At 39.4% G+C, this 17,195-nt stretch overlaps 2 protein-coding genes across 2 annotated transcripts in view; both read left to right on the top strand.

Moving 5' to 3' along the window:
- rapgef5a (Rap guanine nucleotide exchange factor (GEF) 5a) overlaps positions 1-7,451 on the top strand; it is a 49,833-nt gene extending 42,382 nt beyond the window's left edge. The window contains exons 14-26 of the mRNA XM_080484674.1: positions 235-326; positions 447-477; positions 1,292-1,370; positions 1,622-1,771; positions 1,954-2,051; positions 3,149-3,271; positions 3,774-3,952; positions 4,218-4,308; positions 4,392-4,442; positions 4,580-4,667; positions 4,752-4,816; positions 5,093-5,147; positions 5,451-7,451. Of these exons, the coding sequence (XP_080340800.1) occupies positions 235-326; positions 447-477; positions 1,292-1,370; positions 1,622-1,771; positions 1,954-2,051; positions 3,149-3,271; positions 3,774-3,952; positions 4,218-4,308; positions 4,392-4,442; positions 4,580-4,667; positions 4,752-4,816; positions 5,093-5,147; positions 5,451-5,569 (1,221 nt within the window). The 3' untranslated portion in view covers positions 5,570-7,451. The remainder of the gene's footprint in view (positions 1-234; positions 327-446; positions 478-1,291; positions 1,371-1,621; positions 1,772-1,953; positions 2,052-3,148; positions 3,272-3,773; positions 3,953-4,217; positions 4,309-4,391; positions 4,443-4,579; positions 4,668-4,751; positions 4,817-5,092; positions 5,148-5,450) is intronic.
- A 4,222-nt stretch (positions 7,452-11,673) lies between these two features.
- On the top strand, positions 11,674-16,943 carry LOC308122955 (C-type mannose receptor 2-like; the record flags this gene model as incomplete). Its single annotated transcript, XM_080485138.1, has 2 exons — positions 11,674-12,078; positions 16,485-16,943. 2 exons carry the CDS (start codon positions 11,674-11,676, stop codon positions 16,941-16,943), a joined length of 864 nt encoding a protein of 287 aa, XP_080341264.1.
- Between the last annotated feature and the right edge of the window lie 252 nt (positions 16,944-17,195).

Consider the following 17,195-nt stretch of genomic DNA (forward strand, 5'->3'; position numbering starts at 1 on the left):
GCAGTGCAAAGCAAATGAATTACATGGTGTTTAAAGGCGGGTCTTTGTACAGTCGCACATGAAATGTTCCTCATGCTCTCCACTGAGCTTTGGTGCCATTCCTGCCAACTATTATAATGAGATGTTGAATGCAACTTCCTCTGCCAGTTACAGCACAACTTTTTTTTTTTTTAATGGTTTAAAAGGGTTTTAAGGTGGATGTTGATTATGCTTCTGTGTGTCTCTGTTTGTCAGACCCTGTACAGGTGTGTTTTAGAGGACCTGTATGAGTTTCCCACACTGGAGAAGGACTTGAAGGAGTTCCAGAAACTTCTGCGCCGCAGACAGTAAGCACACATGTTGCTGTGTTCATTTGGATCATCATGAGACGATATGCAGTTTGTGTGTTTCAGCCTGTGTTGTGTGCTTTGCTTACATTTCCCAATGCTGTGTGTTTTGTCTTGCAGCACAGTGGATGACTGCCCTCCAAACCAAAAGGTACGACAATGGATTTATATTTAGCAGTGTCCACTGACAAACACCGTGACAGATACTTTAAGTATTTCAAAAAGTGGATTTTTCGTTTTCATTTCCCAGTGGTGGTACACACCACACATTGAGGATCAATGTGGTTGTAAAACATGAAGCCTGTGGGTCAAAATCAACACGCCAGAAGATTCAATTTATCCATTGGGATGACAATGTGAAATTGGAAAAAGTGACAAAAGAAACTACATGATCATAGCAAAACACCGAGACCCCGGCTGAGAGATCAGCGGTGCCGCTGTGAAAGTTTGCTGCTTTATTGCTGATTAAGTGGCTTCAGGGTCATCCTGGGAGGGTGTGTTTGTGAATATAGGCTATGTGCCCAAGGCAGCAGGAATCATCTGTAATGTGACAGACATGTGTCAACATTTTGTCTGAAGACAAACGTTCAGATTTGCAGAATAAAACTCACTATTTTGCAGCAGGAGATGTTGTTGCATCTTGTTTGCTGTGAAGAAACTTTATTCATTGTTTATTCATTGTTCAGCTTTTGTGAAAATATATGTATTTTTTTGTAGATTCTTTTTCATAAATATACTATTTCTCTTCCTTTTCACACTAAAAGTGAAACATTTGGAGTAAATGAAAAGGTGTTACACCATCGTTGTACTTACGGCCAGTATGTAGCAACTTAACTACAATGACTTTGTCACCCCTGCTATAGTGTTTGCTGTGAACATGTTATACAAATACAGAGCCTCACAGTTTTCAGTGTAACATATGTTCAATTTTATATCTTTTTTTTCTTGTGTTTTCTCTCCGTCAGAGTAAACAAATGTATCAGCAGTTGAGTCTGAAGGAAAACTCTTTGCAGCTCCGCAGTCCACAGACGGAGACTAGAGATGGTGAGTAACAAACATAAACAACAGTATGCACAGCCCCAAACTGTACTCGATTATGCACAATGTCTGTGAAGTCTAATTTCCATGTGCAAACGCAAATTCCCTAAATACAGTGTTCTTGGAGAGTTTGCCATCCTGAGTACTCGACCAAATTACCTCTGGTCTCTCTTTGGAGAGTTTTCTTCTGCATGAGCATCATTATGGTTTTGTGGTTTCCTTCACATTTTACATGTGTTTTTTTTGTTTTTTTCCAGTTATTTGCTGCGTGTACGTGAGCGCTGACTCATACCTGAGTGTCCACACCCAGTTCTCACTGGAGGCACACGAGCTTCTGCGGATTGTGGGTCAGAAGATGGACAGAGCGGAAGAAGACATGATGCTTGCTGTGGTGTCTCAAACTGGAGGTAAAAAAAAATAAAGAAGAAGAAGAAAACACATTCACAAAACATGATCAAAACAGGCATGTAGGTCTAATAAGTCTTTAATCAATATTAGTTGGTAATTTGAGTTTGGATTCATAACGTGAAGACATGAAAAACATCTCGTGTTTATGGTATTTCAGCATCAGTCTCTTTGTCTCTCGCAGATCGGAGAGTGTTACAGCCCAGTGACTGTGTGTATTCAGAGTCTCTGACCCCACAGGGGAAGCTTGTGGCCTGTCGCAGGGATCTCAACGAGATCTTGGTATGTAAATCTCTTTTCTTGTTGGTTTTTCTGTTTCATTTAGCCTTTAGCGGTTTATCGCAATCTAAAAAAAATATGTAATTTAATGACTAACACATTTTCTCAGTGCTTACTGAGTCAATCGTCATCAGCACGATAGAAAGACTCTTAAGTATCACTGAAAAGATTCAATCCACACTTATTTTTTGTTTTTTGTACCAGGACAAAAAAATACCAGACACTGACTGCAGTGACCTCCATATGTCTGCAACATGACTAATGTCAGCAATCATATGACACAGGGAATTGCCAGACACTGTCACTGTCAACACAAGTCTCTTTATCTAATCTTTTTTTTCGAATCTTGCCGATTCTTCACCGAATAGAAATAATATTTATATATCTTTATAGATATAGAAAATACTTTTGATTTAAAGTTTTACAATAGCAAAAGTAAAATGCACAGCTGGTAAAATGTACTCGGAGCCTAAAAAGCCTTTAAAAGACATTTCTGTTGTCCCATTCTATTTTTTGAAGCCACAACAAAGTTTTCTTTCATATTGCTGTTCAATGTGCTCTGCTCTACTTCACATCCATCTTCAGTGATCAGGTTCACTTACACCCACGTAGCTACTAATTATCCTTGACACCACATTCAGTTGGATCCTTTTCTCCTTATTCAGTTGCCCATCTTTTGTCTCTGTTTAGCAGCAGCTTTTGTGCCATTGTGTATTTTTATGTCTGGTGGGTGTGAAGTGCTCTGATATATATGCAAAGACCCTCTTTCTATGTTTCACAATCCAAACCTTTCAGATAAGTACCCAATAATTAAAATTATATATATCTATATATTTATTTTTTTTGAAACAAAAACAAGAATATAAACAAAAATTCAGTAACAAACCTGTTAAATGTAATTGCAAGCTGTGAGTAAAAAGTACATATATTAAGATAAAAGCTGATAAAAAAAAAGTACCTGTAAACTCAACAGTAACAAAAATATTAATAGTTACACACAATGATTACGGTTAAGCTACAAAGGCGGGCAGCAAATGCGTATCGTACATATTGTTTGCATTGTTTTCTGAACTGTTTCTTCTGTGTGTTTGCATGTACAGCCTCCGTTAACAGACAGTGCTGAGCTCAGCAGGAGGCCCGTTCGGCTTTTGGGCATCAACACCTGGGATGTGGCAGCTGCTCTCACACACCTGGACTGGAGCCTCTTTAAATCCATCCATGAGGTACGCACACGCACGCACGCACGCACGCACGCACGCCCACAGACTTTCATAATAAATTCATATTCATGACGGAGATTGCTGGAATGAAAGCATTATAGAGGCAAATGTTCCACAGGACTTGCTGGATCATGAGTCCAGACTGAGTTTGCAGCTTAGCTTAAATATTTCTGAAGAAAATGCTTCCACATAGGGCAGATTATGAAAAAACAGACTCTATATTATGCTGTTGTGCAGATGTGATTGTTTCTTTAAGAAAGTTATGTAATGCTTTGGTCCTTTTTATGCATTTCCACCTGCTTTTTCTTTATTTTGTATGATTACAAAATAAAATTCAGATTGACAGCATAACTTAAAACAGAAGGTGGAGGGAGGGTCTTTGCCAGCCAGAAAGCAATCTGTTACTGTATTTCTATTTGCACACTATTTACGCCACTGCTCCACATATTGTTTGGAGTATTTTGTAATGTTTTGAATACTTTCTCTCTCTCTGGTCCACATGCAGCAGGAGCTGGTGTACTACACCCTCAGCCGCGCTCCGGGAACGGGCCACACGGCGGCGCTCTCGGTCCTGCTCCAGCGCTGTAACGAGGTCCAGCAGTGGGTCATGTCAGAGGTGCTCATGTGTGTGTCGCTCAACAAGAGAGTGCAGCTGCTCAAAAAGTTCATCAAGATCGCGGCTCAGTAAGCTCACATGCACACACTGCAACTTTCAAAAGAAGCACAAATGGATTTAAGATGAGGATGTTCAAGCACATAAAAATTGTACAGAGATTAAAAACGAATCATAATTATGCTGTTCTGGTAAATTGTAAAGTGTTTTAAGACCATAGGGAGCGACAAAATGGTAAAAGGTCAAATAAATTATATGAAAGCAGAAACTCAAACAGGTAGAAAATATTGATTATGGTAAACCTTATTGAATTCTTTCTTCATGTGTTGTTTACAGCTGTAAAGCTCAAAGAAATTTAAATTCTGCATTTGCCATCATCATGGGTCTCAACACAGCTGCTGTCAGTAGACTCAACCAAACATGGGAGGTGAGTAAGACATTGAGTTTATTCTCTTTAAACACGTACACTGGACTTTAAATGTGGTTCTGACCAAAGATCTTCCTTCTCAGAAGTGTCCGGGGAAGTTCAAGAAGCTTTTTTCTGAGTTGGAGCTCATCACGGTGAGACTTTGAACGGAGAACGAGACGCATGCAGAGATGGAAATGGCTTCCTTCTATGATTTCTGACGCTCAAATCTTGAAACCTCTCTTCTTTTTCCAATGCTTTTCATTCACTCCCTCTGTCTGCCACTCTCCAGGATCCATCTCTGAACCACAAAGCCTACAGAGAAGCATTCAAGAGGATGAAACCTCCCAAAATCCCTTTTATGCCTCTTCTCTTGAAAGGTATCCCGTTTTAACACATGCAAGTGTACACACAAAGACTCACACACTGAATAAAACCTTGATATGCTTCTCTGCTGCTCACAGACATCACTTTCATCCACGAGGGCAATAAGACCTTCCATGATAACCTGGTCAACTTTGAGAAGCTGGTGAGTTGAGTCAATCAGACCATGAAAAGGTGACATGCCAACATGACAACTTTAACCTTACAATTTTTTCTTTAATTGGCTCTTCTACTTTGAAACATTTTTATTGAAAATATGTAAATGTGTATAAATTAAATTGCACTTGAACAATGTTTCATGGTGTCTAAAGGTAAAGTTGTTGTTTTGACCTCAGTTCAGTAGGCGTCAGCTGCTTTAGGTGTGATTTGTGTTTTTAGTATTCAGATTTTTTACGTTGTGTGTCTTGTCTTAAACCACCAGCATATGATCGCAGACACAGTGAGAATGATCCGCCACTGCCAAAGCGAGCAACCAGGTGAGTCCTGTGCTTTTATTGACGATAACCTTCAGGGACACTTTACTCTCACACTGACATGTTGGGGCCAAGGCATGAGGCGGGATTGACGGAAATATACTGCCATCTGCAGTCTCGTCAATGTATTGCGTCTCCCCCTCTCGGTTTTTCTCTTGCAGTTTCTAAGCAACCATTTGCAGACAGTCTTTTATTTTCTTTATTTGACCATAGTACAGTCTGTGCTGAACGTGTGTGGATGTGCACGTTCCTGTGTTCACCAGTAAACACGTGTTTTCTTTGCGTGTTTTTGTGTCTGTCCCTCAGGCAACGAGGTGATCGGGGTCGACAGTGCAGAGGTGAGGGCAAGTGTTCAATATCTGCACATTATCGACAATCAGCAAACGCTTTTTGAGCTTTCCCACAAACTGGAGCCACGCGCTTGAACACACACACTCAAACGTAGACCCGCTGAGTAAAACACGAACCCGGCGGACTGATGAAAGCTCACTCTGCGTCCTGTGGGAGACACTTTATGCGACGGAATGTTGCACAGTCAAACACACACTGTGGAAGGATCATACGACCAGAGCCGGTGCCAAACGGACTTTAATGTGTGTCCTGAAAGAAAAAAAAAGCCAATGAAAAACACTGCTGCCTGTTCTTCATAGACGTTTATACCCGGGCCATAAAGGATTGACTTTCTCCACACACACTCTGAACTTCCTGAAGGAGCAGATCCTGTGCAGCAAGACGGACAATTGCCAAACAAACAGAAAGGAGAGGAGGCTGTAATTAGTTTGTACAGTATCTATTAGACTCAGTATGCCCTTGTTTTGTTCTTGTGATCACTTTGGTTATATATGAGCCTCTTCAGCAGGTGGAATGTTTATTTCTGTCATGGCCTCGTCACGTTCCCCGAAGACTTGATACCTTCTTCAGACTTTCAACACAAAAACATCCGTAGAGAACTTTGACTCGTGAGGAAAAAGACAAATGGTCTAACATGATTTCATCTGATTGATATCGTTAGTCACAGATTTAATATGGAGCTTTTCCCTGCTTATGAAGCTGAAACACTGGTACATTAAAGTGACTATTCTCTCTCTCAGTTTAAAGCTTTGATGAGTGAGAACAGGAGCAACATGAATAGGGTATATCACCTTGTGAAAGGGTTCCCAAACACGAAAGCTCTCCTGATCACGGCCAAGTTTAAAAGCTGCTGGTGAATAATGAACATTTACCGGTTCTCAGTTTCATTTTAAAAACCTGCCTGATTTCTTTTAATGTTTTTATTTTGTTTTGTTGGTTTTTTCATTTGTTCCTCTCTATTATGCTTTTATGTGAATAGATAATTAATATTTTACGTTGTGTATAATACGGACCTAAACATTTTTAGTGCCAAATGTCACGTTGAGTGTTGCAGCACAGACGTACTTTGTTTAGGAATCTTTTTGTCACCGAGTTGTGTTTCTCGCTCCAACGAGCCACAAGACGTCCAGTCCTCAATCGGGTGAGGCTGATCCGACTGCTTGCTCACAGTTTGACGACTGGGCAGCAGATATCCGCTTTTCTTCTCTCCTCATAAATCAGACTTTTTAGAGTCACTTCCAAATGGGACAACAGAGGACTTCAAATTGAAACTTTATTGCGCTTAATCATGTTTATGAGAATATGTTGACACTGATTCTCTGACTGAAGACGTCCGTTCATACATGTAAACTGTGAGAAACGGGTTCAAACACAATATTGAAAGCACAAGGACTCAAAGTTCCTCCTTGAAAGTAAAATGGCCTCGAAGGACTGTAACCCATCCGTCATTTATCACTTCACCTATAATCTTACAAACAATTATCTTTTCTTAATGTAATCGATTTCAAATAATGTGGTGACATTTTCCTCCCACCACTGACAGCATGTACTTGTTATTCAAAGCACTGAGGACGCAGCCTGCCTTGTTCATCAAATCTTCACTTTGTAGTCACCAGGAGAGAATTGCTGCCTGTGATTGTGGTCATATTTCAAGCATCGTGATAGTAATTATGATACTTGCACATTAAGAGGAAAAATACAGCTTCCATGTTCAATGGGGTGTTTCTATTACTATCGTAAGTATTCAGTTCATTGGAAGAAATGTATTTGTAAATCTTGAACAGCAGTGACAGGGAAAAGTGCTGTACAATAGAAGATGTCACCACAAGTGCTTATCAGCATTTTAGCAAGAGCAGCTTTCTCCTACAGCTCATAAAGGTTCAAATGAATAAATTCTATTTCAGCATTCAAAAACATTAAAAAAAAAAAAAAAAAAACACAACGTGGGGATTTAACCAGTACTTCTTTGTGTTTCCCTGTGCTTTATAAACTCCATCAAAAACAGAGTCTTAACATTTCATGCAACTGCAGAGTCACTAATTGATTTGCAGGCTCTGCTTCAGTCGCCTGTTCAAAATGAAATTTTTAAATATTCGGTATCAGTTGGCTGTAAAATTCAAACATGTTGAATTTTTTATTTTATTTTAGTATTACTTAAACAGAAAACAATATAGTAGTCTGTAATGTGTTGATTGTTAACTATTTGCTCCTGGTCTTACTGATGCTGTTGCAGCAGCTTTCTAATATTTTCTGGATGAGGCATTTTATTGTTAAGGTTGGTTTTTTTTTTCCTCTTTTATTTCAAATATTTTTGTGAAGCTTGAATCAGTGATTCTCTTGACTGCTAGAGCTGAGAAATCAGAACCATAACTTGTTCATATTCAGTTTCAAACGACGGCCTTGTGGTAGCCCTTTTACTATCGACGTGTACACGACGCACACATGCACATTCATGCCTCTGCACATAGTGTTCAAAGAGGAGCATAGTTATGTTAGTTATTTATTGTAAAATGTTTATTTATGTATTTTCAGAGGTGGCAAAATGTTTTCTGTGCCATGTTCAGAGGTGCAACAATTGTAAAAGTCCATAGTTGAGAAGAAAATAGCTTCAAGCTGCAAAGCTGGAATTCGTATCGTTGTGTGACCACTTGATGGCAGCAGAATGGGGGCGTCAGTGGGATGATGTGTCTGTCGTCTACTGTAGTGAGGAGGGAACCAACAGGAGGCTGGAATCTTTTATTGGCCAATGTCATGAGTATGTAAAGTTCAGTTGATGATGATTTTTTTTTTCCTCCTTTTTTTTTTTTTTTTTTTTTTAAGTAATGTTGTTTAAAAGCCGTTTGCATGAAGAAAAAAAACACAAAGTTCACAATGCAAGAGAGGACACGTTGAAGGCTTTGTACTATTGTAATATTGTTGATGTGTAAATATATGCCTAAGTTTGGTATGTTATTATTTATCTATTGTAAATGGGGAGAAAGAAGAAAAAAATCCGCCACAAAGCAATATGTCTCCCCTTGTGTCTCCTCAACCTTCAGTCAACTGAAGTCACGTGTCTTTTCTAAAGCGGCGTTTTACTATGTCAAAGTTTTACTGAAAATGAATAAATTATAGGTTTTCTGTGACATGTCAATGTGCGTTGATTTCCTTTTTGTCGGCTCGTGTGCGAACGTCATATTTGTTGTGTAGGGCGTTAGTGTTGTCAGGTCAAATCTCAAGTCAAGACCAAAAAGTCCATGTCAAGCCCTGAACAAGTCAGAATGTCCATCTCATTAAAAAGTAATCCAATTCTAACCCTTTCTAGACGAATACATTTACTCAAATCTCAGGTAGTTATTAACATGTTTTTTATTCAGTAAGTCAGTTCTGTTCAAATAAATACAAATCAACACCTTCATAAGAAAGTAGTGCTGACATTGCAACTTTACATTTTGTCACTATCAACCTGGACCAAAAAAGATTTCTTGTGTTTTAAAGTCATACTTTTGGAAGCTTAATGCATTCACTACAGATAAAAACATAGTCCCTGACAAAAGTCTTGTAGCTTTGGCACGCATTGACCCTTAAATATATTTATTATCAATACATTTTTACGTTACATTTTAATCCCAACAGCTTCTGGAATAATGTTTTGGTGCGAAACACAATTTTGGAAAAGTATTCTAATGTTCACACTGTAGTAAAGCCCATTGAGTCAGTATTTGCAAAGACAAAAGTCTTATCGCCTTATCATATGATGCATCCAATCCCAGATTAGAGCTTTATCGGTGACAAATGATGGATCAACTAATTCTCAGGCATGAATAAAAAGAACCCCGGTACCCTGACCTTTACATCAACCGCAAGTTGACCTCTCACAATATGCCTAAGATTCATCCTGAGACCACAGCGTTGATAATCAAGAGGCTGAAGACCAGATCCACTGCTGAGGTGGTAAACACCTTCAATGTGTTAGTAGAGAGGATAAGAACAAGATATGAAGAGACTGGAGACGCTTCTGACCAAGTCAGGCAGACAACTACTCGGGAGGACCAAATGTTGGCTTGAAAATCCAAGGCAAGCCGATTTTCCACTGCAGCAGAGCTTCACGAGACCTGGTCACCTGAAATCCCAGTGGCGACCTGGATGGACGGTTAGTCGACTCTTGTGTCGAAATGGAATCAGTGCCCAGAAACCAGCACTAAACAAGAGGCAATTTAAAAAAAACTGTGTGGCGTGTTCCAAGGCCCACAACCTGCATAAAGGAAGGACACTGGAAAAGTGGCAGAAGGTGGATTTTTCAGATGAACATGGCGTCAACGAAAGCACAATCATAACACAGGCAAATCATTTCTAATTTTCTCAGATCTCAGTTTTTCTCTCTCAGAAAGTTTAGAACTGTTACACAGAGTTGTGGCTGACCGTATCAGAGTGGTTGATGTTCTGGTTTGATAACAGATTATATGATGTTTTTAAAATGGTTGGCTGGGCAAGTTAACACGTTTTATTTTAATAATTACAGTTTCCTCAATTACACTGATAAGATGCTTTATCCTACAATAAAAATGTTAAAACTAAAACAGGACAAGTTTCCCGACTGTTTCAAAGTTCAACAACCATTAATAAACAAAGACATGTTGGCTTTTTCCTTGTTGTCTTGGTTGATTTGCGCTAAATACTATTAAGGGCAAGGCAATGTGGGTAAAGTGCCTTGCCCAAGGACACAACGACAATGACTGTTTGATAGCGTGGGGTTTGAACCGCCAACCCTATGGTTATTGGACGACTGACTCTACCACTGAGCCACAATTATTATTATTAATATTGTTGTTGTTGTTATTTTTGCAATTTCATTGTATCTTGTGAATGTGAAGAAAAGAACTGAACTTACTTTTCCTTAATATTTGAATTTCATTGGATGTGACTGTACAATTAATTACAATGCCAATATTTTACACAAATACGCTTACCCATTTCCCAAAAATGTCATGATGTACTGTCTAATTGTTTTCAAGAATATAAACTTACTTCCCAAAAAGAATAAATTGCATAATTCAACATTTCATGGAAAATATTTCTTCATTTCAAAACATTCTGGAAAAATCTCTGTATTTATAGGACTAAGGACAGTCAATATTGAATGCTGACCTACAAGGGGACTGCCGATGGAAACTATCCACGGCTAAATCTGGTACAAAGCATCTTTTTTTTTAAATTAATGTTTTCTGTACATTGTCTCTGAAAAGTAAACAAATAAACAGTCCTGAGGTGGCACGGCAGGAGAACAATTAATAATCCATAAGTAATAATATTAGATGTATATTGGTCTCCACACCTTGTTGATGTGCACAAACCTGTTACAAACGAAGAAAATACACACGAATTAATATGACCGAATTTTGTCACGACGATAAATAGAGACAGAAAGAGAGACTCTATTAAACATATCAATCCAGTTTGACCGTCTGCTTTCTAACCTTATATGCTTCTTTCCATCCCAGTACACACATTTTAATATTGAAAATCTTCTTCATCATCATCATCATCATCATCATCATCATTATAATCATCATCATCATATGGGGGAAACATTCCGAGCCTGTCATTTGAGAAGATTAATATGTTTCTGCTTTGTGCGCCTAATAAAAGTACCTGTAGTTGTCATTAGTGGCCACTTGAGGGCAGAAGAAGAGCAAGTTGGGGTCACGAGTGGCACCATTGGTCTAAATATAAACTACTGTTTGCATAAAAAAAGCTAAATTCACAATTCAACGTTGGACAGACACAATAACAGTGTTTATGCTGTGGAATAGTGTGTCTTGGTAGGACGCACCATGAAGGAATTGATTCAGGTCCACTGGACTTGGCCGAGTTCACCTGGTTCATTTTCTTCCAGAGGGAATGGTCACGTTGCTCTCTTTAGCTTTCTCAGCGTTCAGACAGCCGAATTCACAGCTGCGTTTTTATTTTTATTGAGATTGTCTTATCTCGTGTTTGTTGACACGCCGATGGTCTTTTCTCAGCAATGTACAGTTTCGTGCACCTGAAGTTCTAAGCTGCATGCATTTGTCCAATGAAGTCACACCAAAAGAGCATCCACCCTCTCTTACAGACATAAAAGCCCACAGCCTGCAAACTCCTCTGTAGGATTTCTTGTGACTTTCAGCAATTCTTTGACGCCTCACACTGAAGTTCTGACATGATCATCTTCTTCCTGCTTGCTCTGGGTGCTGCGTCTCCCTCACAAGACCGTGTAGAACAGCTACAGCGTGGCAACTGTCCTATGTTTTGGTACAGCTTTCAGGGCCGCTGCTACAAGTACGTGGCTACATACCTGACCTGGGCAGATGCAGAACTCCACTGTGTGTCACAAGGAGCCAACCTGGTGTCCATCCACAGTGTGGAAGAACACAGATTCATCAACTCCCTGATTGAGAACTTTGACCATGGTCGAGTGTATACCTGGAACGGACTCACTGACATTTCTAAAGAAGGAGCCTGGAGGTGGTCTGATGGGTCTCAAGTCGACTTTTTGTTTTGGAATCAGGGAGAGCCAAACAACGGTGGAGGCGGATCAATTGTGGAGCACTGTGTGCAAATCAACGTTGGCATGAATTCCAAATGGAATGATGCTCTGTGCGGTGCTCAGTTTCCTTTTGTTTGTGCATCTCGCACCATTTGTCCTTAACAAACCAGAAGATTAAGTCTGATTCAGCTCAGCGACATAACATATGTTGCTTTAACGGGGTCAATCCAGCAAACAAAATAAAGAAACCACTGTGCAAGTTCAAGTGTCTAAGCTGTTTTTATTAATGCTCATTTTTAGATCTTTTGTAAATTATGTTAATACTTTGCAACAGATCAATATGCATAGTTATTTTTACATAATAACTCAAGATGTTCTTTGTTTCTACTCAACAACCTTTTTTCATGAAGGCTGGATTCACAGAAAGCAATAACTTGGTCAGTATGCATCTTGACAACAAGGCCTGCCACTGATGTCTTTCCATAATATTTAAAGAACAATGTGAAAACAATCTTTTGGAATTGTTCAGTCAATACAATTATTTCTTTATATTGGTTTTGTTGGCTAGAATAATTATTTCTTTTCATAAAATTGTTCATATGACTTCTCTGTTTTCCAGTGTCACCATTAATCTAGATTAACTAGATTAACTGTTGAAGACAATAAACAAACATGTTCTAGATTCTAGAACATGTTTGTTGATTGTCTTCAACAGTTGCTTCTTCAGTGCAATTAGTAAAGCATTGAATAGGATTGGCAGTCCTTGAGAGTTTTTGGAATGATATTTTACATTTTCTCATACTATGGATTTCATAGTGGTTAGCACTCTTGCATCGTAAGACGATGACCCTGGGTTTGAGTGAAATTTCTGTTTCCCCAGTCCAAAAACATTTCTTTGAGATTCACTAGTGAATCTTAACATCCTTAGACCTTAAATGTTCATTTGTGTGTTTTTTTTCTCCGTGTCTGCTCCATCAAGGACTGGCAGGCTGTCTGAGGTGTAATCTTCCTTTATCCATCGTCGGCTATGATCAGCTCCATTCCCCTAAAGTGGACGAATCCAAATAGAATATGGTTGGATGGAATCAATGAATAAATCATGTCAACACTTTTTTTCCACAGTAAAGTGCAAATCAGTATTCTGTGAAATATATGTGAAACAAAATGTAAACCTGATGAATGAACACAGTCTGGATGAACAGTGTTTTTCCAAAGATCTGATGCTTTGATGCTGCGATGTGACCTGAGCACTAAGCACAATGGCCACGGTCATAAAGATAGCATGAGATGAGAAAATAAACCAGGAAATACTTGCATTCAATAAACGTGACTAATTAACAACATTTAACTTCCTTGTTCTTCCTTTGGAGTCTTGGCTGACCTAAATACTAGAAACACACCTCTCATCATATCACTGCATGTCCCAATAGACAGTGATAACGCAGTAATCTAATTCCCCATATACTTTACCAAATGATAAGGGTTTTTTTTGGAACGATGTTAGATAAATACATAGATACACATTTGTTCAACACAAATGAAACAATCTTCCTTTATATTTTTGCAATGTGTTTATATATTCCAAAAGAAACACGTGTCTCAGAAAGCATGAAGCGTGGAAAACAGCCATAGTGTAGGATGAAGAAGGTTTTAGGAAGGTTTCACAGACGTTCTGGTGTCTCCGTGAGAAATTGTTGCCCCCTGCCAGCAATTGGGATTATTTCTCAGGAACAAAGAGTAAAGAAGGGGGATCACTTCCTTTGGGCAAACAGGTTTATCAAGTCGAAGGTTTACGAGTTTGCATTTCGAGGCCCAAGAACCAAGTTGTGGTTGGTCCGAATGCCTCCATAAATATAAGATAACATTGAGAGAACAATGTTGATGGTGTGACTGCACAAATGCAGTCGCTTTCCATTTCTGCCCCTTGGTTTACCCCCGATCTTCTTCTTATGAAAGCCAAAGATCAACAACTCAAGCGGCCATACAGAAAAAGAGGTTTTCAATAGCCACAAAGAAATATCCAATAACCACATCATATGCTATAAGGACTCCATTGTCTACACCAAAACCCAATATTATACCGATATGATCTCGGCAAATACTGTCATCATGCCACCATGTCCTTTATCACAGAAAAAATCCTTAAACACCTTGGTACAAACCTGCATCTAAACACCACCAGACTTTCAACCATTCACACACTCATTCTCCTCCTTCCAGCTCCCCACTCTCTCAAAAATCTCAGAACTCATCCAATAATCCAAGCCATCCAATTGTCAACTGGACCCCCTCCCCACACATCATCCCACTTACCCTCTCTGGTCCCCCTCATTTCTGCCGTCATCCACTCATCTCTCACCACTGGAACTTTTCCGACATCCTTCATAACTGCTGCCATCACTCCAATTTTGAAAAAACCCGGTGCCGAGCCCTCCGACTTCAATAATTATAATCCCATCTCCAATCTACCCTTCATCTCCAAAATACTTGAAAAAACAGTTTCCTCCCAACTCCGCTCTCACCTATCCCACAATGACCTGTATGTAAATTTGCAGTTTGGTTTCCGCCCACTCCATAGCACCGAAACACTACTGGTCAAAATCACCAACAGCCTCCTTATGGCAGCTGATTCTGGACTCCATCACCATCCTCATCCTCCTCAACCTGAGGGTGGCCTGTGATAGCATCTGTCACACTGCCCTCCTCAACAGATTATCTTCCATTGGCATCACCCACACTCTACTTCTTACCTCTCTGGCTGCACTCAGTTCACACAAATTAAATCCTGTAAATCTCTTCCCTTCTCCGTCACCACAGGTGTGCCCCAGGGCTCTGTCCTGGGGCCCCTCCTCTTTATCATTTACCTCGTTCCCCTCAGCAATATCTTCAGAAAATTTAACATACATGTTCATTGTTACGCGGATGAAACTCAGTTGTACCCCACCAGTAAATCCTCATCCACCCTCCAACCCACCTCTGTCACTGATTGCAGTTCACCCTAAAATCCCTTATACTAAACAGCAATAAAACTGAGATCCTCCTCATTTGCACCAAGGCCACTTTATCCCCCTTTTCAACCCTAACCCTAACCCTAACCCTAACCAACTCAAAACACATCTTTTAACAAGCTGCATATTCCCTCGGATGCCAATTGCCCTGTGTCTTGTGTTGTTTTTACACTTTTTTAGTGCACTGTAGTCAATGTCTGATTATCCGGTGTCCTTCGGTGCCGAGAAAGGCACCTTCAACTAAATAAAATTAATCATTATTGTTTGAGATTCTAAGTACACTAATACGTCCTGTCGTTCCAGAGAAAAACCAAAGCCTCCCTGTTACCAATAGACTAATAAATGGTTTAATACCAATTGAAAGAGTTTATGATCAATGATCATGATGATGGAACATTTCCTGGAGGACTGCACAGTGATGTAGTGGTCAGCATTCTCACCTCACAAAAGATGGTCCAGGGTTCAAATCTTGGTTTAGCTGGAGCGGTTCTGTGCATTTTAAAGCCTAAAGCCAAACTAGAGTAAAACAAACACAGTCAAATATTTACTAATTTTCTCAGATCTCAGTTTTTCTCTCTCAGAAAGCTTATAACTGTTACACAGAGTTTTCTTGTGTATTTTGATAAATTCCTTCCCAAATTTCCCTACTACATTATTCCTGAGAGGAGCAGACCAGATGGGGTGCTCTGTTTTTTTAATTTGTTGATTCAACTTTCACTTCATCCTCACGAGTTTGTCAAATCACTCAGTCAAAGTCACGAGATCGATCCCATTGTTCGTGACACTGAACTGGCTGACCGTATCAGAGTGGTTGATGTTCTGGTTTGATAACAGATTATATGATGTTTTTAAAATGGTTGGCTGGGCAAATTAACAAGTTTTATAAAATTATTACAGTTTCCTCAATTACACTGATAAGATGCTTTATCCTACAATAAAAATGTTAACACTAAAACAGGACAAGTTTCCTGACTGTTTCAAAGTTCAACAACCATTAATAAACAAGGACATGTTTCCTTGTTGTCCTGGTTGATTTGCACTAAACACTATTAATGCAGTTTGCTTATTCAATTTGTTATCGATATTAATTATATTTCAACAATTAAGATTGATTTGAGAGGATAAATATGTTGCTTGACCTATATTTGTTTGACCAAAGTTCATATCATAGCAGAGTAATCAGAGTAATCAATGGCAGGAAAGAAACTGGCGGTGACATACAAAAAAAATAAATTTGATCACCAGTTTTTATTGACCTGCACAAAACTTCTGATTGGACTCTTTTAGTGTAGCGTGACCTCTCTCAGGGATATAAAAGATTTTTCATCTCTGTCTGATTCAGACACCTCAAAAGACTCTGAACAGCTTCAGCAAGACATCAACGCCTTCTCACGCAGAGAGACTTGAAACGACAACATGATGTTTTTCCTCTTTTTACTGGGCTTCTCTCTTTGTGCTGCGGCTCCCCTGGAAAAGCAAAACATGAAGCTCCAACGCGGCGGTTGTCCACCGTTCTGGTTCAGCTTCAGTGGCGGCTGCTATAGATACTTCGGTGCAGACAAGACCTGGGCTGATGCAGAACTCTACTGTGTGTCACTGGGAGCCAACCTGGTGTCCATCCACAGTGTGGAGGAACACAACTTTATCAATTCACTGATTAAGAACTTTGACCCGACTCAGGGAAGCACCTGGATTGGACTCAGTGACGTTCATAAGGAAGGAGCCTGGATGTGGTCAGATGGATCCAGGGTCAGCTTTACCATTTGGAGTCTTGGAGAGCCGAATAATTCTCAGGAAACTGAAAACTGTGTCCATACCAATTTTGGTGAACAGTTCCAATGGAATGATTCAGCGTGTTCTAACCCCTTCCAATTTGTTTGTGCATCATTTGATAATATTAAGTCAAGCAAAAGCTCTCTGTCGTTGTCTGTGTAATTTTGCAAGAATTAATTCATCCAGCAATATTTGTGTGCCAGTCTTTTATAGACGTTCTTGCATTTCAATTACCTCAAAATACACATTTTCAACATTGAACCTCAGAAAATTGATTTTTATGAGACAAGAAGTAAACCACTTTCAATAACGAAATAAAAATTGAATGTGAATGTTTGTGATTCTCCCTTTCATTTGTTTTTGCCATGTGATGGACTGATGATATGTTCAGAGTGTATTTCTCTCACCAACAGT

This window comes from Lipophrys pholis, assembly GCF_963383615.2.
Source record: "Lipophrys pholis genome assembly, chromosome: 17".
NCBI classification, from domain to species: Eukaryota; Metazoa; Chordata; class Actinopteri; order Blenniiformes; family Blenniidae; genus Lipophrys; species Lipophrys pholis.